Below are 26,971 nucleotides of genomic sequence, written 5' to 3' on the forward strand. Positions count from 1 at the left end.
AGGTAGTGCACCCCCTTATACAGATCTGATTCCCATAAGATCACAATCTCTATAGGGCCGTGTACCTGACAGAAGGTGCACCAGGATTTAGTGTAGTGCAGACCCCCTACAGACAGAAATGTACCCAAACACCTCCCCAGACCCCCGGAGCTATAAGATGGTATGTGGTGGTCTGGTAAAGGGGCGACCCTCCAATATGGACCTGCAGGGGGAGACACTGGATGTGATGCAGCTGTAACTTATGAACGCCATGACAGTGGAGCAGACCTGAGCCTCGGGGAGATCTCCTAATGTGGTGTAAAGGACTGGTAGACTCCTTCATGTGGTTTATCATTTATTTAGTATATATGGTGTAGACCTTGTCTTTGTCCTGTACACATGGCGCCAGTCATGTCTTCCTCCATAGTGTCTGGTTTACCACAGCGCAGGAGGAATCCGAGGAACCTGCAGGAGACAAGACCAGGGGACACTGTGACTGGGGAGACCCTCTACCATCATCAGGGTTAGGAGTAACGAGGATTTCCCTAACACCTCCACATCGGCAGTGAGTGGGGGGTCCCGACTCTCCAGGGACAGGATCTCCCTGCAAATCCGAGGTGTTTCCTGTTCCTAGAGAGACATCGATCGCTGCACCCACAGTCCCCGAGGAAGGAGAAGGAGGTTATTTTGTAGTCTTACCCCAGATCCCAGGGTCTCAGCATCTGGAGGGCGGGTACAGGGGAGATGTTCTCCTTCTATGTCCTGAGCTGTTACTCCCTCCATATAGGACATGCATGGCCAGGGGAGGACACCGGATGGAGAGGCTTGGATTGGAGCTTCTCTTCTCTCCTCTTTGGGGTCTCCTCGGAGTTGTAGGGCTGCTTTCTGGGGTTTATAGAGTGAATGGACTTTTGGAAAAGGGAGATGGGAGAATCTTTGTATAAGAAGGCGCTGGGCTCAAAATGGATCCAGAGTCTGTTCTGATCAGTTTAGTATCTAATAGGTCCACTATCTGGGGTCCATATGGTATGGACTTTGTTAAAGGGACATGGAAATAGAGGTTCCAGGGGTCGGAGGAAAGAAGACCAAAGTTTTCTAGATGAATGAGAACTTAGTGGGTCTATCTTATCAGTTTAATATCTAATATGTCCGCTCTCTGGGGTCCATATAGTAAATGGACTTTTGGAAAAAGGACATGGAAAAAGAGGTGAAGCCTTCTTCCAGGAAATGTGTAGTAGACACTTTGGGCTCAAAATGGATCCAGGGTCTGTTCTGATCAGTTTAATATCTAATATGTCCGCTCTCTGGGGAACATCGATTAAATGGACTTTTGGAGAAGAGACATGGACATAGAGGTGAAGCCTCCTCACAGGAAATGTGTAATATACAAGGAGTCTCTGTCGTCTTTCTATAAGAAGGCATTGGGCTCAAAATGGATCAAGGGTCTGTTCTGATCAGTTTAATATCTAATGTGTCCACTATCCGGGGTCCATATAGTAAATGGACTTTTGGAGAAGAGACATGGACATAGAGGTTCCAGGGGTCGGAGGAAAGAAGACCAAAGTTTTCTTGATTAATGAGAACTTAGTGGGTCTATCTGATCAGTTTAATATCTAATATGTCCGCTCTCTGGGGAACATATAGTTTGGGCTTTTGGAAAAGGGAGATGGGAGAATCATTGTATAAGGAGGCGCTGGGCCCAAAATGGATCCAGAGTCTGTTCTGATCAGTTTAATATCTAATATGTCCGCTCTCTGGGGTCCATATAGTTTGGGCTTTGGTAAAGGGACATGGACATAGAGGTTCCAGGGGTTCGGAGGAAAGAAGAGCGGAGTTCTCTTGATTAATGAGATTAGTGGGCCTAGTGTTTGAGGGAAGGAAGGATCCAGAGAAGAGACAGAATCCTATAAAAGAAAATATCAGCTTTGTGAAGAAGATTCAGGTTTGTGGAACAAGATATCCGGGGCAGAGGCCACCAGGAATATCTATGGAGGCTTCTTTACCATTTGTAGATGCAGGTCTGAGGAAATCGGACATCTCAAAGTTCTTCTACTCTGAGGAGTCCGGTCTACAGCAACGCAGGAGACATGGGAGGAACCTGCAGGAGACAAGGACAGGGGGAGATTGTGAGTCCTGATGTGGGGACCCTCTACCATCATCTCTAGTCGTGGGCATAGGGTAGGTGGCGCCTCTCCAGGGACAAGACACAACATGGAATAAATAATCGGGACTCCCCTATAGATCTGTGGTGTTTCATGTTCCTAGAGAGGCTCCAGGAAGGAGCAGGATGACATCACACAGCCTTACCCTGGACCTTAGCGCTGTCTGGGCGGAGGAGCAGCACCTGGAGAGCCGTTACATGGAATATGTTCTCCTTCATGGACCTTCCTAATGGAGCACAGCGGATGGAGAGGCTTGGATCGCAGCTTCTCTTCTCTCCTCTTTGGTGGACGTGGATGAGGTAGGTCATCGATCAGTGGAAAGGCGCCAACCCCGCAGAGATGTGGGGCTTCCTGATGCCCCTGCCCAGGGACAAGACGGTTCTGGGCTCAAAATGGATCCAGTCTGTTCAGTTTAATTTTCTGATACGTCCGCCATCAAGAAATGAACAGGAAGATGGAGCTTTCCGCAGTCCTTCTATTCTGAAGTGTCAGCTCTGCAGCAACACAGGAGGAACCTCATGAACCTGCAGGAGACAAGACCAGCGGAGATCGTGTTCAGTCCTGATGTGAAGACCCTCCACCATCATCTCTACTCGGTGTCATGGGGGAGGAGTCAAGCACTTTACAAAGTTGTGTATTTACCTTGAGGGTTTCTTCTCCCCTTTGCTGCTTCTGCTGCTGAAAGATGAAGATATTTATTAGTCATGTGACAAATATTATTAGGATCCCGGGACCCAGGAAATCTACCCCCCCCCCCTCCCGCTCAGAAAGAGCATTGAAACACAATAGGGAGCTGATATATATATATATACAGAAAGCGCCCCCTAGAGGAAGAAGGTAAAGTGTCAATCACCTCTTCCTGCCGCTGCCGGGGCTCAGGCACTTGGGCCTCCACCACTTGCGTCTTGGCCTAAAGGATAAAATAATAGATAAATCTCCATGAGTGGTGGAGTCACCCAGGATCAGTCCAGAAGAGGGAGGGTGAACCTTATATACCCCTCATGTCCCCAATATACCCCTTATATACCCCTCATGTCCCCAATATACCCCTTATATACCCCTCATGTCCCCAATATACCCCTTATATACCCCTCATGTCCTCCATATACCCCTTATATAACCCTCATGTCCCCAATATACCTCTTATATACCCCTCATGTCCTCCATATACCCCTTATATACCCCTCATGTCCTCCATATACCCCTTATACCCCTCATGTCCCCAATATACCCCTTATATACCCCTCATGTCCCCCGTATATCCCTTATATACCCCTCATGTCCTCCGTATACCCCTTATATACCCCTCATGTCCTCCATATACCCGTTATATACCCCTCATGTCCCCCATATACCCCTTATATACCCCTCATGTCCCCCATATACCCCTTATATACCCCTCATGTCCTCCATATACCCCTTATATACCCCTCATGTCCTCCATATACCCCTTATATGCCCCTCATGTCCCTCATATACCCCCTCATGTCCTCAATATACCCCTTATATACCCCTCTTGTCCTCCATATACCCCTCAAGTCCTCCATATACCCCTTATATACCCATGAGAACCAAGAACATTGAAGAATGAGGGGAGGTTCTGATTATCATTGTAGCTTCCCTTTAACAGGAAGAATCTCGGAACATGATCTCCAATGATAATCCAGTCCTGTCCGCTCCTCCTTACTCCTCCTGCAGTCCCAGCGCTGTACGCCTCTGGTGCTCCCCAGGACTGCAGGAGGAGCCCTTGTGTACCGTCTGGTGAACTCTGGGTAAGGGACTGGGTGCCCGCAGAGAGGACTCCCATAGTTTTGCCACCACTGGTCCAGAATATTCTATACATTGAAGTTCTGGATCATGTTCCGTGGACACAGAGTGGAAGAGCTCAACACAGAAAAGTATGTGACCCCCTTGTGGAGTCCAGTAATGTCATAACAGTCCTATATACTTACTGGAGAGACTCCTCACTGGCCCAGGCCACCTTCACCTCTCGTCTGTGATAGAAAACACAGAGATCAATGTATGAGCTATAGATAACTATGTAACGTCTCCTATTACCTGGACATTATATCTGGACCCTGCACTCACCTTCCCAGACCCTCTATGTCCTCCTCCAGATGTTCCTCTATCAACAATTCCTCCTCTTCCTCCTCCACCTTCTCCAGCTTCAGATGTATCTCCTCTACATCCACCACCTTCTCCTCTTCCAGATGTATCTCCTCTACCTCCTCCTCTTCCAGATGTATCTCCTCTACCTCCTCCTCTTCCAGATGTATCTCCTCTACCTCCTCCTCCTGCTCCAAATGTATCTCCTCTACCTCCTCCTCCTGCTCCAGATGTATCTCCTCTACCTCCTCCTCCACCTTCTCCTGCTCCCGATGTATCTCCTCCACCTTCACCACTAGCAGATCGTCCTCCTCTGTCTCCTCCTCTGATTCGTGATGTTCCATCTCATCTTCCTCACTGTATGACATGGGACATCAATGATTTATGAATAAGTCGGATAATATGGAGACTGGGGAATCATGAGTTATATTCTCTCCGGGAGAAGCAGATGGCCCTTAATAATCCACTGAGGCTCTGCCACCCAGGGGCCTACTGAGCTCTGTCACCCAGGGGCCTACTGAGGCTCTGTCACCCAGGGGCCTACTGAGGCTCTGTCACCCAGGGGCCTACTGAGGCTCTGTCACCCAGGGGCCTACTGAGGCTCTGTCACCCAGGGGCCTAATGAGGCTCTGTCACCCAGGGGCCTAATGAGGCTCTGTCACCCAGGGGCCTACTGAGGCTCTGTCACCCAGGGGCCTACTGAGGCTCTGTCACCCAGGGGCCTACTGAGGCTTTGTCACCCAGGGGCCTACTGAGGCTCTGTCACCCAGGGGCCTACTGAGGCTCTGTCACCCAGGGGCCTACTGAGGCTCTGTCACCCAGGGGCCTACTGAGGCTCTGTCACCCAGGGGCCTACTGAGGCTCTGTCACCCAGGGGCCTACTGAGGCTCTGTCACCCAGGGGCCTACTGAGGCTTTGTCACCCAGGGGCCTACTAAGGCTCTGTCACCCAGGGGCCTACTGAGGCTCTGTCACCCAGGGGCCTACTGAGGCTCTGTCACCCAGGGGCCTACTGAGGCTCTGTCACCCAGGGGACTACTGAGGCTCTGTCACCCAGGGGCCTACTGAGGCTCTGTCACCCAGGGGCCTACTGAGGCTCTGTCACCCAGGGGCCTACTGAGGCTCTGTCACCCAGGGGCCTACTGAGGCTCTGTCACCCAGGGGCCTAATGAGGCTCTGCCACCCAGGGGCCTACTGAGGCTTTGTCACCCAGGGGCCTACTAAGGCTCTGTCACCCAGGGGCCTACTGAGGCTCTGTCACCCAGGGGCCTACTGAGGCTCTGTCACCCGGGGGCCTACAGAGGCTCTGTCACCCAGGGACCTACTGAGGCTCTGTCACCCAGGGACCTACTGAGGCTCTGTCACCCAGGGACCTACTGAGGCTCTGTCACCCAGGGACCTACTGAGGCTCTGTCACCCAGGGGCCCACTGAAACCTGGAGTCACCCAGGGGCCTACTGAGGCTCTGTCACCCAGGGGCCCACTGAAACCTGGAGTCACCCAGGGGCCTACTGAGGCTCTGCCACCCAGGGGCCTACTGAGGCTCTGTCACCCAGGGACCTACTGAAACCTGGAGCCACCCTGTATGTACTTACATGTAACCAGGCAAACAAATCGCTGTTTCTTTTGCAATTCTCTTCCTAAAATAGAAAAGACATCGCTGGTTACTGGAACTGCCCAACACATGTCCCCATCTACCCCTCATGTCCCCTGTGTACCCCTCATGTCCCCCATCTACCCCTCATGTCCCCATATACCCCTCATGTCTCCATATACCCCTCATGTCTCCATCTACCCCTCATGTCCCCATATACCCCTCATGTCTCCATATACCCCTCATGTCCCCATATACCCCTCATGTCCCCATATACCCCTCATGTCCCCTGTGTAGCCCTCATGTCTCCACATACCCCTCATGTCTCCATATACCCCTCATGTCTCCCATCTACCCCTCATGTCTCCATATACCCCTCATGTCTCCAGTATACCCCTCATGTCTCCATCTACCCCTCATGTCCCCCATCTACCCCTCGTGTCTCCCGTATACCCCTCATGTCCCCCGTGTACCCCTCATGTCTCCACATACCCCTCATGTCTCCAGTATACCCCTCATGTCCCCATCTACCCCTCGTGTCTCCCATCTACCCCTCATGTCTCCAGCATACCCCTCATGTCCTAATATACCCCTCATGTCTCCATATACCCCTCATGTCGCCATATACCCCTCGTGTCCCCCCATCTACCCCTCATGTCCCCATCTACCCCTCATGTCCCCCATCTACCCCTCGTGTCCCCCATCTACCCCTCGTGTCCTCCATCTACCCCTCGTGTCCTCCATCTACCCCTCGTGTCCTCCATCTACCCCTCATGTCTCCCATCTACCCCTCGTGTCTCCCATCTACCCCTCGTGTCTCCATCTACCCCTCATGTCTCCCATATACCCCTCATGTCTTCATCTACCCCTCATGTCTCCCATATATCCCTCATGTCTTCATCTACCCCTCGTGTCTCCCGTATACCCTTCGTGTCCCCCGTATACCCCTCGTGTCTCCCGTATACCCCTCGTGTCCCCCGTCTACCCCCCATGCCCCCCGTATGCCCCTCATGTACAGAATATGGTATAATTACCTTTTATTGGGGTCGGAGCCATAGACTTTCCACCACCTGTTGGGGAATATGAGGAGATACATGACATATACCGGTCAGGAGACATCACTACACATTCCCAGACGACCAATCACATCACTGATATACACTATGGATCGTGTCTCGTAGGATTGGGAAGATTTGGATCACAAAGGTTTGGGGTCAGTTTATTTGTCTCCTGAAGTCACCAGTGCAGTGACTCTACTTACATCATCCTCCGGCCCTGCTCCTTCTCTGTCATCTGTTCTTGGATTGTCACCTCCTCCCACCATCTCCTCTTCACCTCCATCTTCCTCTGCTTGGTCTTCTCCTCCATCTTCACCTCCTTGGTCTTCTCCTCCTCCCATGCCCTCTTCACCTCCAGCTTCTTGATGTTCCTCACTATCTCCTCCTCACAGATATCTCTCACCTCCAGCTTCTTGATGTTCCTCACTATCTCCTCCTCACAGATATCTATCACCTCCAGCTCCTCCTCCATCACCTCAAAGTCGTCCATCCTAGAAGTAATAAGACGGTGAGTGTCCAAGACATGTTCTATGGTCTCTACAGATGGAGACATGATGGACATCAGACATTAGTAACGTCTCATAGACCAGAACCAACATCAACCGGCACCAAGAACCCAAGACCTGAAGCTGCATCTTCATACAACGTCTTCTCCATGATACATGTCCCACCTATAACCGGACCCCTACTACACCCAATCTACAGCCCCTGTACCACCCCCAGTCTACAGCCCCCAGCCCCTGTACTACACCCAATCTACAGCCTCCGAGGAGGACCTCTAGAGCACCCAAGACCCTCAATATCTTCTCCATGATACATGTCCCCCCTATAACCGGCCCCTACTACACCCAATCTACAGCCCCCAGCCCCTGTACTACACCCAATCTACAGCCTCCAGCCCCTGTACTACCCCCTAATCTACAGCCCCCAGCCCCTGTACCACCCCCAATCTACAGCCCCCAGCCCCTGTACCAACCCCAATCTACAGCCCCCAGCCCCTGTACTACCCCAATCTACAGCCCCAGCCCCTGTACTACCCCCAATCTACAGCCCCCAGCCCCTGTACTACACCCAATTTACAGCCGCCAGCCCCTGTACTACCCCAATCTACAGCCCCAGCCCCTGTACTACCCCCAATCTACAGCCCCCAGCCCCTGCACTACCCCCAATCTACAACCTCAGCCCCTGTACTACACCCAATCTACAGCCCCCAGCCCCTGTACTACCCCCAATCTACAGCCCCCAGCCCCTCTACTACCCCCAGTCTACAGCCCCAGTCCCTGTACTACACCTGTACTACCCCCAATATACAGCCCCAGGCCCTGTACTACACCCAATCTACAGCCTCCAGCCCCTGTACTACCCCCCCAATCTACAGCCCCCAGCCCCTGTACCACCCCCAATCTACAGCCCCCAGCCCCTGTACTACCCCAATCTACAGCCCCAGCCCCTGTACTACCCCCAATCTACAGCCCCCAGCCCCTGCACTACCCCCAATCTACAACCTCAGCCCCTGTACTACACCCAATCTACAGCCCCCAGCCCCTGTACTACCCCAATCTACAGCCCCAGCCCCTGTACTACCCCCAATCTACAGCCCCCAGCCCCTCTACTACCCCCAGTCTACAGCCCCAGTCCCTGTACTACACCTGTACTACCCCCAATCTACAGCCCCCAGCCCCTGTACTACACCCAATCTACAGCCCCCAGCCCCTGTACTACACCTGTACTACCCCCAATATACAGCCCCAGCCCCTGTACTACCCCCAATCTACAGCCCCCAGCCCCTGTACTACACCTGTGCTACTTCCAATCTACAGCCCCCAGCCCCTGTACTACACCTGTACTACCCCCAATCTACAGCCCCCAGCCCCTGTACTACCCCCAATCTACAGCCCCCAGCCCCTGTACTACACCTGTACCACCCCCAATCTACAGCCCCCAGCCCCTGTACTACACCTGTACTACCCCCAATCTACAGCCCCCAGCCCCTGTACTACACCTGTACTACCGCCAATCTACAGCCCCAGCCCCTGTACTACACCCAATCTACAGCCCCCGAGGAGGACCTCTAGAGCACCCAAGACCCTCAATTTCTTCTCCATGATACATGTCCCACCTATAACCAGACCCCTACTACACCCAATCTACAGCCCCCAGCCCCTGTACTACACCTGTACTACCCCCAATATACAGCCCCAGCCCCTGTACTACCCCCAATCTACAGCCCCCAGCCCCTGTACTACACCTGTGCTACCCCCAATCTACAGCCCCCAGCCCCTGTACTACACCTGTACTACCCCCAATCTACAGCCCCCAGCCCCTGTACTACCCCCAATCTACAGCCCCCAGCCCCTGTACTACACCTGTACCACCCCCAATATACAGCCCCCAGCCCCTGTACTACCCCCAATATACATCCCCAGCCCCTGTACTACACCTGTACCACCCCCAATCTACAGCCCCCAGCCCCTGTACTACACCTGTACTACCCCCAATATACAGCCCCAGCCCCTGTACTACCCCCAATCTACAGCCCCCAGCCCCTGTACTACACCTGTGCTACCCCCAATCTACAGCCCCCAGCCCCTGTACTACACCTGTACTACCGCCAATCTACAGCCCCAGCCCCTGTACTACACCAAATCTACAGCCCCCGAGGAGGACCTCTAGAGCACCCAAGACCCTTAATTTCTTCTCCATGATACATGTCCCACCTATAACCAGACCCCTACTACACCCAATCTACAGCCCCTGTACCACCCCCAGTCTACAGCCCCCAGCCCCTGTACTACACCCAATCAACAGCCCCCAGCCCCTTTACCACCCCCAGTCTACAGCCCCAGCCCCTGTACCAACCCCAGTCTACAGCCCCCAGCCCCTGTACTACACCTGTACTACACCCAATCTACAGCCCCCAGCCCCTGTACTACATCTGTACTACCCCCAATCTACAGCCCCCAGCCCCTGTACTACACCCAATCTACAGCCCCAGCCCCTCTACTACCCCCAATCTACAGCCTCCAGCCCCTGTACCACCCCTAGTCTACAGCCCCCAGCCCCTGTACTACACCTGTACTACCCCCCAATCTACAGCCCCCAGCCCTGGTACTACACCCAATATACAGCCCCCAGCCCCTGTACTATCGCTGTATTACCCCCCAATCTACAGCTCCCAGCCCCTGTGCTACCCCCAATCTACAGCCCCCAGCCCATGTACTACACCTGTACTACCCCCAATCTACAGCCCCCAGCCCCTGTACTATCCCCAGTCTACAGCCCCTAGCCCCTGTGCTACCCCCAATCTACAGCCCCCAGCCCCTGTAATACACCTGTACTACCCCCAATCTACAGCTCCCAGCCCCTGTACTACACCTGTACTACCCCCCAATCTACAGCTCCCAGCCCCTGTGCTACCCCCAATCTACAGCTCCCAGCCCCTGTACTACACCTGTACTACCCCCCAATCTACAGCTCCCAGCCCCTGTACTACCCCCAATCTACAGCCCCCAGCCCCTGTACTACCCCCAGTCTACAGCCCCCAGCCCCTCTACTACCCCCAATCTACAGCCCCCAGCCCCTGTAGTACACCTGTACTACTGCCAATCTACAGCCCCCAGCCCCTGTACTACACCTCTACTACCCCCAATCTACAGCCCCCAGCCCCTGTACCACCCCCAGTCTACAGCCCCCAGCCCCTGTACTACACCTGTACTACTCCCCAATCTACAGCTCCCAGCCCCTGTGCTACCCCCAATCTGCAGCCCCCAGCCCCTGTAATACACCTGTACTACCCCCCAATCTACAGCTCCCAGCCCCTGTGCTACCCCCAATCTACAGCTCCCAGGCCCTGTACTACCCCCAATCTACAGCCCCCAGCCCCTGTACTACACCTGTACTACTGCCAATCTACAGCCCCCAGCCCCTGTACTACTCCCAATCTACAGCCCCCAGCCCCTGTACTACTCCCAATCTACAGCCCCCAGCCCATGTACTACACCTCTGCTACCCCCAATCTACAGCCCCCAGCCCCTGTACTACCCCCAATCTACAGCCCCCAGCCCCTGTACTACACCTGTACTACCCCCAATATACAGCCCCCAGCCCCTGTACTACCCCCAATCTACAGCCCCCAGCCCCTGTACTACCCCCAATCTACAGCCCACAGCCCCTGTACTACCCCCCATCTACAGACCCCAGCTCCTGTACTACCACCCTTCTACAGACCCCAGCCCCTTTACTACACCTGTACTACCCCCAGTCTACAGACCCCAGCCCCTGTACTACACCCAATCTACTGCCCCCAGCCCCTGTACTACACCTCTACTACCCCCAATCTACAGCCCCCAGCCCCTGTACTACACCTGTACTGCCCCCAATCTACAGCCCCTAGCCCCTGTACTACACCCAATCTACAGCCCCCAGCCCCTGTACTACCCCCCAGCTACAGCCCCCAGCCCAGGTACTACAACCAATCTACAGCGCCCCGCCCCTGTACTACCCCCAATCTACAGCCCCCAGCCCCTGTACTACACCTGTACTACCCCCAATCTACAGCCCCCAGCCCCTGTACTACACCCAATGAACAGCCCCCAGCCCCTGTACTACACCTCTACTACCCCCAATCTACAGCCCCAGCCCCTGTACTACCCCCAATCTACAGCCCCCAGCCCCTGTACTACCCCCCAGCTACAGCCCCCAGCCCCTGTACTACACCCAATCTACAACCTCAGCCCCTGTACTACACCCAATCTACAGCCCCCAGCCCCTGTACTACCCCAATCTACAGCCCCAGCCCCTGTACTACCCCCAATCTACAGCCCCCAGCCCCTGTACTACACCTGTACTAACCCTAATATACAGCCCCCAGCCCCTGTACTACACCTGTACTACTCCCAATATACAGCCCTCAGCCCCTGTACTACCCCCAATCTACAGCCCCCAGCCCCTGTACTACCCCCAATCTACAGCCCCCAGCCCCTGTACTACACCCAATGTACAGCCCCCAGCCCCTGTACTATGCCAACCTACAGGCCCCAGCCACTGTACTATGCCAATCTACAGCCCCCAGCCCCAGTACTACCCCCAATCTACAGCCCCCAGCCCCTGTACTACCCCCAATCTACAGCCCCCAGCCGCTGCACTACACCCAATCTACAGCCTTCAGCCCCTGTACTTCCCCCCAATCTACAGCCCCCAGCCCCTGTACTACACCTGTGCTACCCCCAATATACAGCCCCCAGCCTCTGTACTACACCTGTACTACTCCCAATATACAGCCCTCAGCCCCTGTACTACCCCCAATCTACAGCCCTCAGCCCTTGTACTACCCCCAATCTACAGCCCCAAGCCCCTGTACTACCCCCAATTTACAGCCCCCAGCCCCTGTACTACACCAGTTCTACCCCCAATCTACAGCCCCCAGCCCCTGTACTACACCTGTACTACCCCCAATCTACAGCCCCCAGCCCCTGTACTACCCCCCATCTACAGCCCCCAGCCCCTGTACTACCCCCAATCTACAGCCCCCAGCCCCTGTACTACCCCTGTACTACCCCCATTCTACAGCCCCTAGCCCCTGTACTACCCCTGTACTACCCCCATTCTACAGCCCCTAGCCCCTGTACTACCCCTGTACTACCCCCAATCTACAGCCCCTGTACTACCCCCCATCTACAGACCCCAGCCCCTGTACTACACCTCTACTACCCCCAATCTACAGACCCCAGCCCCTGTACTACCCCCAATCTACAGCCCCCAGCCCCTGTACTACACCTCTACTAACCCCCAATCTACAGCCCCCAGCCCTGGTACTACCCCCAAACTACAGCCCCCAGCCCCTGTACTACACCTGTACTACCCCCAATCTACTGCCCCCAGCCCCTGTACTACGCCAATCTACAGCCCCCGTGGAGGACCTCTAGAGCACCCAAGACCCTCAGTATGTACTCCATGGTATCAATTCCCCCAGGTAAATGGCCCCCAGATCTATGGACTCCATATAATGATGTCCCCATCTACACTATGACAACTCTGCCTGGACACCATATAATGATGTCCCCCATCTACACTATGACAACTCTGCCTGGACACCATATAATGATGTCCCCCATCGACACTATGACAACTCTGCCTGGACTCTATATAATGATGTCCCATCTACACTATGACAACTCTGCCTGGACACCATATAATGATGTCCCCCATCTACACTATGACAACTCTGCCTGGACTCCATATAATGATGTCCCCCCATCTACACTATGACAACTCTGCCTGGACACCATATAATGATGTCCCCATCTACACTATGACAACTCTGCCTGGACACCATATAATGCTGTCCCCATCTACACTATGACAACTCTGCCTGGACTCCATATAATGATGTCCCCATCTACACTATGACAACTCTGCCTGGACACCATATAATGATGTCCCCATCTACACTATGACAACTCTGCCTGGACTCCATATAATGATGTCCCCATCTACACTATGACAACTCTGCCTGGACACCATATAATGATGTCCCCCATCTACACTATGACAACTCTGCCTGGACACCATATAATGATGTCCCCATCTACACTATGACAACTCTGCCTGGACTCCATATAATGATGTCCCCATCTACACTATGACAACTCTGCCTGGACACCATATAATGATGTCCCCATCTACACTATGACAACTCTGCCTGGACACCATATAATGATGTCCCCATATACACTATGACAACTCTGCCTGGACACCATATAATGATATCCCCATTTACACTATGACAACTCTGCCTGGACACCATATAATGATATCCCATCTACACTATGACAACTCTGCCTGGACACCATATAATGATGTCCCCATCTACACTATGACAACTCTGCCTGGACACCATATAATGATGTCCCCATCTACACTATGACAACTCTGCCTGGACTCCATATAATGATGTCCCCATCTACACTATGACAACTCTGCCTGGACACCATATAATGATGTCCCCATTTACACTATGACAACTCTGCCTAGACACCATATAATGATGTACCCATCTACACTATGACAACTCTTCCTGGACACCATATAATGATGTCCCCATCTACACTATGACAACTCTGCCTGGACACCATATAATGATGTCCCCATTTACACTATGACAACTCTACCTGGACACCATATAATGATGTCCCCATCTACACTATGACAACTCTGCCTGGACACCATATAATGATGTCCCCATCTACACTATGACAACTCTGCCTGGACACCATATAATGATGTCCCCATCTACACTATGACAACTCTGCCTGGACACCATATAATGATGTCCCCCATCGACACTATGACAACTCTGCCTGGACTCTATATAATGATGTCCCATCTACACTATGACAACTCTGCCTGGACACCATATAATGATGTCCCCCATCTACACTATGACAACTCTGCCTGGACTCCATATAATGATGTCCCCCCATCTACACTATGACAACTCTGCCTGGACACCATATAATGATGTCCCCATCTACACTATGACAACTCTGCCTGGACACCATATAATGCTGTCCCCATCTACACTATGACAACTCTGCCTGGACTCCATATAATGATGTCCCCATCTACACTATGACAACTCTGCCTGGACACCATATAATGATGTCCCCATCTACACTATGACAACTCTGCCTGGACTCCATATAATGATGTCCCCATCTACACTATGACAACTCTGCCTGGACACCATATAATGATGTCCCCCATCTACACTATGACAACTCTGCCTGGACACCATATAATGATGTCCCCATCTACACTATGACAACTCTGCCTGGACTCCATATAATGATGTCCCCATCTACACTATGACAACTCTGCCTGGACACCATATAATGATGTCCCCATCTACACTATGACAACTCTGCCTGGACACCATATAATGATGTCCCCATATACACTATGACAACTCTGCCTGGACACCATATAATGATATCCCCATTTACACTATGACAACTCTGCCTGGACACCATATAATGATATCCCATCTACACTATGACAACTCTGCCTGGACACCATATAATGATGTCCCCATCTACACTATGACAACTCTGCCTGGACACCATATAATGATGTCCCCATCTACACTATGACAACTCTGCCTGGACTCCATATAATGATGTCCCCATCTACACTATGACAACTCTGCCTGGACACCATATAATGATGTCCCCATTTACACTATGACAACTCTGCCTAGACACCATATAATGATGTACCCATCTACACTATGACAACTCTTCCTGGACACCATATAATGATGTCCCCATCTACACTATGACAACTCTGCCTGGACACCATATAATGATGTCCCCATTTACACTATGACAACTCTACCTGGACACCATATAATGATGTCCCCATCTACACTATGACAACTCTGCCTGGACACCATATAATGATGTCCCCATCTACACTATGACAACTCTGCCTGGACACCATATAATGATGTCCCCATCTACACTATGACAACTCTGCCTGGACATCATATAATGATGTCCCCATCTACACTATGACAACTCTTCCTGGACACCATATAATGATGTCCCCATCTACACTATGACAACTCTGCCTGGACACCATATAATGATGTCCCCATCTACACTATGACAACTCTGCCTGGACACCATATAATGATGTCCCCATCTACACTATGACAACTCTGCCTGGACACCATATAATGATGTCCCAGCTACACTATGACAACTCTGCCTGGACACCATATAATGATGTCCCCATCTACACTATACACTCATGGGCCCCATATATTTCTAATAACTTTGTTCAATGAGAGGGATGTGGGAACCTGAATTTCCAATAGTGAAGATGGGTCTTTACTATTCAGGTTCCCTCATCCCTCTCCATAGATATTAGAAATATACGGGGCCTTGGAGTAGATCAGAAGGGATTTACCAGATATATGCAGCTGGCAGCCACCACTAGGGGGCACTCACTATATATGGATGAATACAACTACTCTAATACACAATAGCTGCTGTATACAGTGAGCTCCCCCTAGTGGTGGCTGCAGGAAGACATTGTACATATACAGGAAGGATGGACTTACCGCAAAATCACACAAAATCTCCAATCACCAACTCTGTAACAGAGGAGAAGTAAAGAAGTGGCCATTACTGAAGAGCAGGAGAGATTATAGAAGAGAATGAAGGAGCTGAGGACACAGCGGACTTACCTCAAACGCCTACAGAAACCCTCAGAGGTGTATTAGTTCTACAGCTCCTTATATACCCAAGTGATGTCATAATATGGGGGAGGAGCCAGCAGCACAACATTCCATGACATCACAAGGAGAAAGGCAAGGCAGCCAATCAAACAGCAGGATGTTGCGATGTGGGGGGAGGAGCCAGCAGCACAACATTCTGCCACAATCTATTTTGAATAAACTTTATTTATTTTGTATTTGTTATGGACATAATAATCCCGACTGCTGCAATATTGGGAATAATAACAGAAGGGAGGATTCTGGGAACTTTATATAAACGGGAGGAGGAAGAGGATTGTCATATGGATTTTATCCTTCCTTTTATTATTTTTTACATTTTTCCATCTAATATATAAAGCTGGATGTGTGTGTGTGTGTGTATGTGTATGTATATGTGTGTATATGTATATGTGTGTATATGTGTGTATGTGTATGTATATGTGTGTATATGTAGGTGTATATATGTATGTGTATGTATTTATGTGTATGTATATGTGTGTATTTGTATGTGTATATATATTTGTGTATGTATATGTATGTATGTAAATGTATAAGTGTGTATGTATATGTGTGTATGTATATGTATATGTATGTATATGTGTGTATGTATATGTGTATATATATTTGTGTATGTATGTATGTATATGTGTGTATGTGTATGTATGTATATGTGTGTATGTATATGTATGTATATGTGTGTATATGTGCGCTAAAGGAATTTGCACCGTCGTGTTTACAATCACCAAATTTTGCACATCCGCTCTCTCTGTGACTTAGGGTGATGGGTGATGTTTGTAAACGCAGACCAAGCCTCACCCACCGGGGCGGGCCGCGGCCCCATCGCATCGCCATTTCTATGGAAACACCTGCGATCGGGAACGAGCCGCCGGTGTTTTGCATTAAATAGCACGTCTGCCATCACCCTTAGGGAACGTCATGGACTCGGTTTTGAGCCGAAATTTTCACCCTGCGCTTTCCATTATCCACTTATCAACCACCATATACAGGAGCCATTGTCTGCTGCTGCTGCTGGGGCAGTTGGAAGCTGAGCTGTGATTGGTTGCGGTTCTGTCACATGTCGTTAATATGAGCTCTGAGCTGTGATTGGCTGCTATAGGCAATGAGTGTAATACAGCTTAGGTTGCGTTCACACATTTCGTTTTGTTTGCGTTAACACTAGTGATGGGAATTACGTCTCTTCTTAGTGATCTGGCTCATTAGGCTGCGCTCACTAAGAAGAGCCGGCTCTACTGCCTCCTGAACGGCTCCCTACTAAATATATAATAGGGAGCCGCAGGCCAGTCAGTCACCCCACACCACTCCACTTTTAACCCGATTGTATTGGGTTAAAAGGGGGCGTGGTCAGCTGGTAGGGGGCGGGGTTCCTCACTAAGGTGCGTCATTGCCTCACTAAGGTGAGCCGGCTCACGTTGTTCACGAACAAGAGCAGACTCTCAGTGCCGGCCCGTTCATGAACGACACATCACTAGATAACACATGGATATTCAAAAGCCTCACATCAGCCGAGAAGAAGAGAATTACTTATAACATTGTTGTCAACATTGTGTTTACAAAACCGAGCGTAAATGCGATGTTTATTCAGCTGTTAACAAAGCGCTAACAGATGTATATGTTAACAAAATGTTAATATGGGTGTTAAGCTTGCCTTAACGCACACGTCTTGTAGACGCAATGTTGACAGCAATGGAATCAGGCAAATCTCCTCTTCTCAGCTGTTGTGATGTGTTTGAAAACGCATGCGCTGACTCTCCACGCCCCCCCCCCCCGATTTCTGTTGCATGAAAGCAGCGCAGCTGCGCCACAACCCGATGTGTGCGCCACAATCCCAGCACAGACACCTGTTATATCCCTGTTAAAACCCAAAACCGTCAGAGAGTCAGGCGAAAGTGAGCAGCGCGACCCTTAGTAAATAAGCCCCATTATGTCCATGTAATTCCTGTCTGTGCTGCCGTAATCCTTTATTCATATCTGATCTTCACCGAGTTTCTCTCTACTGTTTCATATATTTAAACGAGAGAGGATCATCCCGGAGGTGTCCCTTAACATTCCTAAAGGGGGCAGGGTCATTAGTGGATTACAATACAGGCGGTTTGGGCAGTAGCCCGGGGCCCAAGCCTTCTAGGGGGCAGATGGGCACTTAAACCACTCACCAAATTTTATACTGAGAAGGACCTTCTCATTGAAATTTTTGCCCATATGTTCCTGCTCTCAATACACATGTAGACAAGAGCCATTTAGGACCTTTGAAGGTCCTACAAAGGTCCTGAAACTGCAAACTGACAGCAGCAGAAGGGACACATCCTCCATTCCCCAAGAAGCTGATTCTAGTACCAGACATAGGGAGTGATTACAGACTTTTAGGGGCAATAATATTCCTACAGCCCAGGGCAGTCTTATCCGCCCCTGGACAGGATGACACTAGGTGTAATATGTGGAGCAGCGGCTCAGGTATAAATATGACCTTTTACATATAATAAAGTTTTTGTACTCTGACCTGGATCTTGAATCGTTTCCTAAAATATGACAGAAAAATATAAATGTACAAGGTTTATGAGCACGGGATCAGAATCTTACATTATATTGGTGAGGATCATGTTTTAGGTAAATCTCTTGTATCATTATATAATTCACTTCTTCATAATACTCAGAGAATGCACTTAGTTCTCCTAGTGCTCATGGCTGGAGATACATCTATAGTCATGGAGGTAGGTAGTAGAATTATCTCTGGTTATAAAATATAGAGCTTTTCACCTCCCCAAAAATCAGACTAATTCTACATCCAGTGGTGGAAGGAGCTGACATGACGCCGACTTGTCACACTCTCTGGAGTCCTCTCGGATACTCCTCCATCCTGGCATTTACCTTTTATAAAAAAATATTGTGAAAGATTTTTGTATATCCAATAGATAAAACCTTTCATCTGTCCTGCTGGTGGATTCTGGGAATTATACCCATGGGGGGGGATCTCCTTCCAGTAGAGACAAGAAAATAAGCAAAGCCGTATCTACAGATGTATTTGTTGGTGGAACTTCCTATAACCAATAGGAATAATTTCCACTTTTTGGAGATTAACAAAGGAGATTAACAAAGGACATCTATATACAAGTTCAGGGGAGAAGGAAAAGTGCTGCACATAACCTCTACACCTCCGCATGATGAGAGGTCCTAGCAATGTGCAGCGGAGAAGGACATCCCCCAGAAAGGACATTGGTCAAATAGTGGTGTCAGGACCTTATCAATATCCAGTTATTCTTCTGTATAACATCCCATATATTGAAGATGGCACAAATAATTCTACCTTCTAAGTCTTTTTTAGTCGATCAATGTGACACAGACCAGAAACCGCTCCTGATTGTCCTGGTGGTGGCGCTCTTCCTCTTCATCTCTATTATCATGTACAAGGACTCACTTACTCCAAGGAAAACTGCAAAACATCAGACGTAAGGAAGAAAGATATTTTATTACAGGGATTTGCCCATGAAAGAAAATTCTCAAATTTCAATCCCCTAGTGATGTTTACACAATAAAGATCATTTTTAACCCCTTACTTTACAATGATACTCAGTGTTATTGCTATTTTAGTTCTTATCACTCAGTGATGGTCAGTATAGTAATCCAGAGTGTGAGTGGGGACTCTCTGAGCAGACACTTCATGATCCCTCTAGCGCTGTGAGATGCTGTGTGCTGACAATGTGCTTAGATTATCAGGGTACAGGGTTATATACACTTTATTTAGCTTGTGTAGATTATACAAGTATCTGACACATAGAAAAAGATAGATGAGATAGATCAGAGATGATGAGACCCATGAGATGCATATTACAAATTACATCCTCACCTCTGCTATCTCAGCCATGACATATCTCTGCTATATGCGGAGGGAGAAATGTGTGCTGTGCATGCGTGGCATGCGTTTCTTCCTATAGATATGTGCAGGGCCAGAGGAGATAATAAATGCACTGGGCATTGTCACGGGTGCTTCCGTGCTCCTCTGTGTGCCCCCGCTGCAGCCCGTTCTCCTCACTCACCTCTCCCAGCTCCTGCTCTTCCCCGGACTGCTGTGCACGCGCTTCCCTACCTCCTAGGGCGGGCGCGCGGCTCCTGCTGAAATTTTAAAGGGCCAGCTCACCGCTATTTGGTGAACTGGCTGAACACCTCACCTTTAAGAATCCTGCCTCTTCCTGTGTCCCCTGCCGGATCTTTGTGCCTCACAGCCTAAGAGAAAGCTTCCTGGTGATTATTCCTGCGTTCCTGTGTATTCCTGCGTTCTGTGTAGCTGTGTTACCCGAGTTCCTCCGTGTTGCTGTGTTCCGTGTGCCTGTGTTCCCGTTCCCACCTGCCTGGACCTCCTGTTGCTGACCCCGGATTTGGACTTGACCTTGCATCTCTGCCGCCTGCCCTTACCCCGAGCCCGGACCTGACTACGAGACTTCTTCTAAGGTACCTCGACCTTGGCTGCCACCACGGGCTGGTCGCGCCTGGGAACGACCTGGTGGCACCCTGCCGCAGCAAGTCCAACCCGCTTTGCGGCGGGCTCTGGTGAAAACCAGGTGCCACTTGGATTCCAGTCCCAGGTGTCGGCTAGTACCAACTCCCACGGTGGTCCAGAGGATCCACAGATCCTGACAGGCATGTCCCAGATATCAAACGAGAGCGCAGAGGACAGCGGGGCGTGGGAGGCAGGGCAGGAATGGGCTTAACAAAAAGCTGTAGTAGGAGTTTTCATGACAAAGCTTATATTTTAATTTTAAGGGAAGGGGAAAGTGTAGGGCAAAAGTGGCAGTAAAATATAGCTTTTATTAATTGTATTTAAAATAAATAATAATTATGAACAAAATTCAAGGGATGTTCTCCCCTTCCATGCAGAGACTGACCCCTATAATTTGACTTGCATGGATTCCCTTAGATTGAGGGATTTATTAGAGGGTATGCTTGTTAAGCTTAGTAGATATTATTTGTAGTGTAATGTCCTGTGTTGACTTTATTGATACTTTGTTTCTCATTAACAATAAAACAATGTTGCGTCCTTCTGATCTCCCAGCCCCTTATTTTGGATAATTTATCTGTTAGGGCTAAGAAGCTTTTGCAACACTGTTTGTTGCACAGAGTATTGTCCTGCGCACTCTGTATATGCCGCGTGCAGCGTCCGATATTGTATTAATGTGGCATCGATCCCAGGTTTCTAGGAACGATGTTCACATGGCTTGTATTGCTGCTCCGCTACTGCTGCGCACCCAGAGGCAGTCCGTGTGGCAAGGGATTGCCGCGTCAAGACTGCACTTAAACAGCAACGCTGTCTCACTTTTTTATATGAGTGCCGGTCTGCCGTGCATGATCGCGGCTTCCCTGCTTCTTCTATGCTGCTCGTATGTCGCTCTCTAACACTAGAACCTATCACTACATTTCCCTCTTTGCATATATAGAACTTTCCCTAATAATACCCTATGGCCGTTTCGCCGCCATATTGTGGCTTCATTGACCCCAGATGGAAGGGGAGAACATCCCTTGAACTTTTCCTATTTGGTTAAAAAAATTATTATTTATTTTAAATACAATTAATAAAAGCTATATTTTACTGCCACTTTTCCCCTACACTTTCCCCTTCCCTTAAAAATTAAAATACATGTAACTTTGGTGGTGCACACCTGGCAGGAGAGAAATAAGCAGAAAGAAAAAAACATCTAAAAACTAATATTCTTCTGACACATCGGTCTGCTTCATGACAAAGCTGCCTGGATTGTTGGTGAACGCTTCACTGCTGGATCTCGGACCCCTCCCCCCCTGACTGCTGGACCCTGGACCCCACCCCCCTGACTGCTGGACCTCAGACCCCACCCCCCTGACTGCTGGACTTCGGACCCCACCCCCCTGACTGCTGGACCTCAGACCCCACCCCCCTGACTGCTGGACCCTGGACTCCACCCCCCTGACTGCTAGCTGCTTGTGAATATAACTTGATATTTCAGCATGAGCCCGGCGCACAATCATTATAAGGACATGTCTGGGGAACAATTACTACACCCTATAAGGTATGTTTGGGGGTTTAACAGCAAATTACCACCAGGTGCAGATTATCACCAGTTACTTGCAGGGACCTGAAAGTCTTCTGTAATTTTGATCAGTGTCTTACAATCACCTCATTTACATTTTTATTCTGTGCTTTAGAATAGAAGCAATTTATGAAATAAGTTCACAGGGTAGGGCCTAACTTGCTGATTGGTGGAGGTCTCAGTGATGAGACCCCCCACAGATCACAAAAACGAGGGGTCCGATGGGGTCCCAGTTACCTCAGTCGGACCCCTTGTCGCTCCGGGAGAGTAATGGAGAAGACGCGGCGCTCGGCAATATCCGTCAGCTACATCGAGATGAATGGAGAAGAACGGTCACCTGCTCCATTACTCTCCGGGAGCGACGTGGGGTCCGACTGAGGTAACTAGGATTCCCTTGTTTTTGTGATCTGTGGGGGGTCTCATCACCCTACCGATCAGCAAGTTAGGGTCTATCCTGTGGATAGGGCCCAAATTTGATTTGTGGGAGAACCCCTTTAAAATACTGCAATATCACTCATGTTAGTATATATTAAAATAGGACACGCAATGTGTGTTGTGCTGTTCTCTCATTATGATCTCCACTCTGAACCTTCCTGTATAGTCCATAGAAAGGAGGGAGCAACCAGGAAGACATGACCCGGCGATGACTGAGGTCCAGGGCTGGGAAAAAACCATACACTTCTAGCCTAACCACCCATCTACCTAATAAAAACACAGAGACAATTTTCTGTTGGAAAGATGAATGGTCACAGCTTTATTAACAATTGTTGAATACAATCTGAAATAGAAAAAATACAGTTACACAAATGTCATAATATAAATAACAATCAAATAATGATGGCTGAGTTCTTGGCAACACCACTAAAATTCGCATGCCTTCCAGGCTAAACGCAAAAACTTTCAGTATAAGTTATAGTCTCCAGAAACCAAAATTGCACGCTCAGCGCACGAGAACCACACCCCCAGCTCCACTTGCCGCCAACCTCCTAGCTCAGTGGCGAACGAAGGTGTGGCCCTAGACCAACCATTGGAGACTAAAACACCACCTTCCTCCCGGTAAAGCCCCCCGGGGGAAAACATTTATTGTTCTCAAACCACCAACCTTACTATAGTGGTTAAATTGCATAACCACCGAAATTTAAATGCACTAACTGGGTATTGCCAAGAACCCGCCACGCATGGCCGCCTGACCCCTTAGGTGGCCATGCTACCCCACAACCTCACGCAAAACTCAGCCACTTCAGACAAACCAAAATTAAAAATGTCCAGACCCACATCCGTGAGGTGCACCCCGTCTGGGCCTGTGTAACTGACGTCCTCATCCAACAAAGAATGTCGTACCACCAAACCTCCATTCAAACGGACAAACTTAGCAACACACTTGTTGATTTTCACTCTACAGCGATTCACAGCTGCCACCGAATTCGCATTGCGCCACCTTTCCCGCCTGATGATGGCTGACCACACTATCAGCATGTTGGGATGACTGTCCCATATGCATAACAAGTCCCTTTTTATGGATTTTATCATAGGGCGCATAGGGAAACTGCCTATATCATTCCCACCTGCATGCAACAGTAACACATCAGGCGGACCCCATCTCCGGAAGTTCTCTTGCAATTTTTGCCTTACCCTCCCCCACGTGAGGCCTCTGTATCCTAGCCAATGCACACTTACCTGGTCGGGGTTAAGCCCTAAGGACCTACCACACAACCGCAACCTCGCCCTCCTTTCGGCCCAATAGACGAAAGAATGGCCAAACACCCAAATGACACATTTCTTCCCACCTGGTAAATAAACAATATATGTAATAAAGGGGTGGGCCGCAACCTGCCGCCCCCCCCCCCCCAACAAACAAGTGCCAACAACAATGACCCAAGCTATCGCTCCAACAGTCCCATCCTCACAAAAGACTTAAAGCGCTGCGACTCCCATCTACCAATCCTCTTTATTTCCTCCTCCCGGAGCCCCCACCGCGCTGCCTCTGTAGCTGCGCCAATCCTGAAGGAGTGTGAATTATACTCACTTGGGCATAAACCAATCCTTGAAATGCATCTTTTAAAAATTGATACAAACGGATATCGCGACAATGACGACCCATCCTCATGCACTAACAATGAATCACTACCCTGCCGTCTCACTTCCATGAATGACTCCAAACCTCCGACCGGACATGCAACACAACCCGACATACGGCCCAGCTTAACCAAAAAAACCCTTACCCCCTTTATCAGTTTTTGACCCAAACAACCAAATACGAACCTCCTGAGCACCCCAAGACACATGCCTCAATTGAATGCCGCCAGCCGACCTCCGGCTATTACTCACCAATTCCCCAATCCGGAATGCCCAAAAAAATGCCCAAGCATAAGCCAGATGAAACAAACGAACCTCATATGTCGAATGACAAACCTCCTGCAACTGCCCCAGCACCTCTCCCAAAATCTGCAACAAAACAGGTCTTCTTCCGTCTGCCCTCACTCCCTTTGCAACAAAGCCCTTTACAGCTCGGCGTAACATAAATGATTGAGTAACATCCTCCCCCCAGCCAGCCTGAAGAGAAATGACAATGCAGATAGATGTTTTTTAACTGTCGCCCCAGACACACCACTATCGAACAGGTTTAACATAAAACAAAACAGCACCTCTGACCTGCTGCCCCCCATGCCCTCCAACTCACAAACATCCGTGAACTCGAACCAAGCCCTCCATACCTTTTGATAAGCCGTCCACGTTGACGGAGCCAAAGACCTCCTTACCCACTGCAAGAATCTCACCACACTAGGTCCCACAAATGCCCTGGACATGGTAAAGGGTCCTTCGATGCCCCCGGATACAACTCCCGAAACCTGTCCAACTGTAAACGAGATAGCGCATCAGCAATGTTGTTTTCCACCCCTGGAATATGCACTGCCCTAAACATCACGTTCCATTCCAAACACTGCAGCACCAGCCGCTGAAGCAATACCACCACCGGCGGTGAGGACGCTGTCTGCCTATTTATGACCTCAACCACCGCCATATTATCGCAATGAAAAACAACGCTTTTGCTGTAGAGCCGCTGACCCCAAAGCTCCACTGCCACTACAATAGGGAACAATTCCAGCAGACACAAGTTGGCCGTGAGCCCCTTCTCCACCCACCTAGCTGGCCATGAGCCCACGCTCCACTCCCCCTGACAGTAAGCCCCATAACCAATGGCCCCAGCTGCATCTGTAAACAAATGCAAGGCTTCGTTGGACACTGGCTCACTCATCCACAAAGTTCTCCCATTATAGTTTATCAAAAAACTGTCCCACACTCGCAAATCATCCCTAAGCTCTTTCTTCAAGCGGATCAGAAATTCAGGGCGCCACACCCCAGCCGTTGCTTGCGCCATCCTCCTACAAAAAACACGCCCCATAGGCATAATTCTACAGGCAAAATTGAGTTTTCCCAACAACGACTGCAACTGTCTTAACGAAATTTTAGTTTTCACCAGTGCCTCCTGAACTGCCAGCCTCAGGCTATTCAACTTGTCCTCAGGCAGCCTGCATTCCATTGCCACAGAGTCAATCTCAATCCCCAGAAAGCATAATACCGTGGTCGGACCCTCCGTCTTGTCCCTCGCTAATGGCACCCCAAATTGTGAAAAAACGTCCGTCAATGTCTGCCACAGAATCCTGCAGCCCCAATTGTCCCGTGGCCCAACACACAAAAAGTCATCCAAATAGTGGATCACACCATTAAGACCCGACTCCCTTCGAATGACCCACTCCAAAAACGTACTAAAAGCCTCAAAGTAGGCGCACGAAATGGAGCAGCCCATTGGAAGGCACCCGTCTACATAAAATTGGTTATCAAAGAAACATCCTAGCAGGTGCATTGACTCAGGGTGCACTGGTAGAAGACGAAAAGCGGCTTCAATGTCCGCCTTCGCCATCAATGCCCCTTTTCCTGCTTCCCGAACCAATGCCACCGCCGCATCAAAGGAGGTGTATGACACCGCTGTCAGCGCCGGGTCAATGTCATCATTTACCGACAACCCCACCGGGTATGATAGATGATGAATGAGGCGAAATTTTCCCGCCTCTTTCTTCGGCACCACCCCCAGCGGGGACACCCACAACCCTTCGACTGGCGCCTCCGTAAACGGGCCCAACATTCTCCCCAAGTTAACTTCCTTAGTAATTTTTTCCCGCACGACCTCAGGATATTGGGCCACGGACTTCAAATTCTTAACAAACCCAACGTGCCCCCTTCTTTAATAGGTATCCTAAAGCCTTCTTTAAAACCCTCTTCCAGCAGCCCCGCTTTTTCCTTATTTGGGTATATCCTTAGCCACGGAATCATTTCGCTGACCCGCACCGGAGTCGCCCCCTTTCTGAAATGTGTTACCTGAACGCTGCTGTCCTCCTTTTCCCCGCTTGAAACACTTAGCCAAGGGGTGGTTTGTTCCCCCACACCCCGAGCATTCATGCCGAAACGAGCAAGAGGAGCCCCATTAGCATGCTCCCTCATTAAATTTCCAGCACACCCCTTTTTTAAAGTTACCCGACGAGCCTCCCCCTTTTGCCCCGTCGGGTCCGGCCTGAAAGGACGACCCACTGTACCCAACACTATCCCCGAACGGGTTTCTGACTGGTGTCCTCGGGGCGTTCATGATACTCATCCACAGAGCTATATCCCTTTGATCCCACTCAAGCGATGGCTGTACAGCCATCCTTTGCCTAAATTGCTCATC

General features: G+C 50.0%; 1 protein-coding gene and 1 long non-coding RNA gene across 7 annotated transcripts; both read right to left on the minus strand.

Moving 5' to 3' along the window:
- Positions 1-321: 321 nt before the first annotated feature.
- Positions 322-1,272, minus strand: LOC140068654 (uncharacterized). Its single transcript, XR_011848512.1, has 2 exons — positions 679-1,272; positions 322-444 (listed from the first exon to the last, which is right to left on the minus strand). It is a non-coding gene; the product is annotated as an uncharacterized lncRNA (long non-coding RNA).
- A 739-nt stretch (positions 1,273-2,011) lies between these two features.
- LOC140069293 (uncharacterized) lies at positions 2,012-16,423 on the minus strand. Of its 6 annotated transcripts, XM_072114818.1 has the most exons (12): positions 16,148-16,423; positions 16,022-16,054; positions 7,101-7,388; positions 6,874-6,909; positions 5,841-5,885; positions 4,460-4,604; positions 4,230-4,426; positions 4,094-4,135; positions 2,995-3,051; positions 2,784-2,819; positions 2,287-2,665; positions 2,012-2,077 (listed from the first exon to the last, which is right to left on the minus strand). In XM_072114818.1, the coding sequence occupies exons 3-11, from the start codon at positions 7,385-7,387 to the stop codon at positions 2,617-2,619; spliced, it is 894 nt and encodes a 297-aa protein (XP_071970919.1). In that variant the 5' UTR covers position 7,388; positions 16,022-16,054; positions 16,148-16,423; the 3' UTR covers positions 2,012-2,077; positions 2,287-2,616. The 6 variants fall into 6 exon arrangements, with proteins under 6 accessions (XP_071970919.1, XP_071970917.1, XP_071970918.1 ...); XM_072114816.1 differs by lacking the exon at positions 16,148-16,423 and having other exon boundaries at positions 2,784-2,816; positions 16,022-16,125; XM_072114817.1 differs by lacking the exon at positions 16,148-16,423 and having other exon boundaries at positions 4,230-4,396; positions 16,022-16,124.
- Between the last annotated feature and the right edge of the window lie 10,548 nt (positions 16,424-26,971).

Source organism: Engystomops pustulosus, chromosome 7, assembly GCF_040894005.1.
Source record: "Engystomops pustulosus chromosome 7, aEngPut4.maternal, whole genome shotgun sequence".
NCBI classification, from domain to species: domain Eukaryota; kingdom Metazoa; phylum Chordata; class Amphibia; order Anura; family Leptodactylidae; genus Engystomops; species Engystomops pustulosus.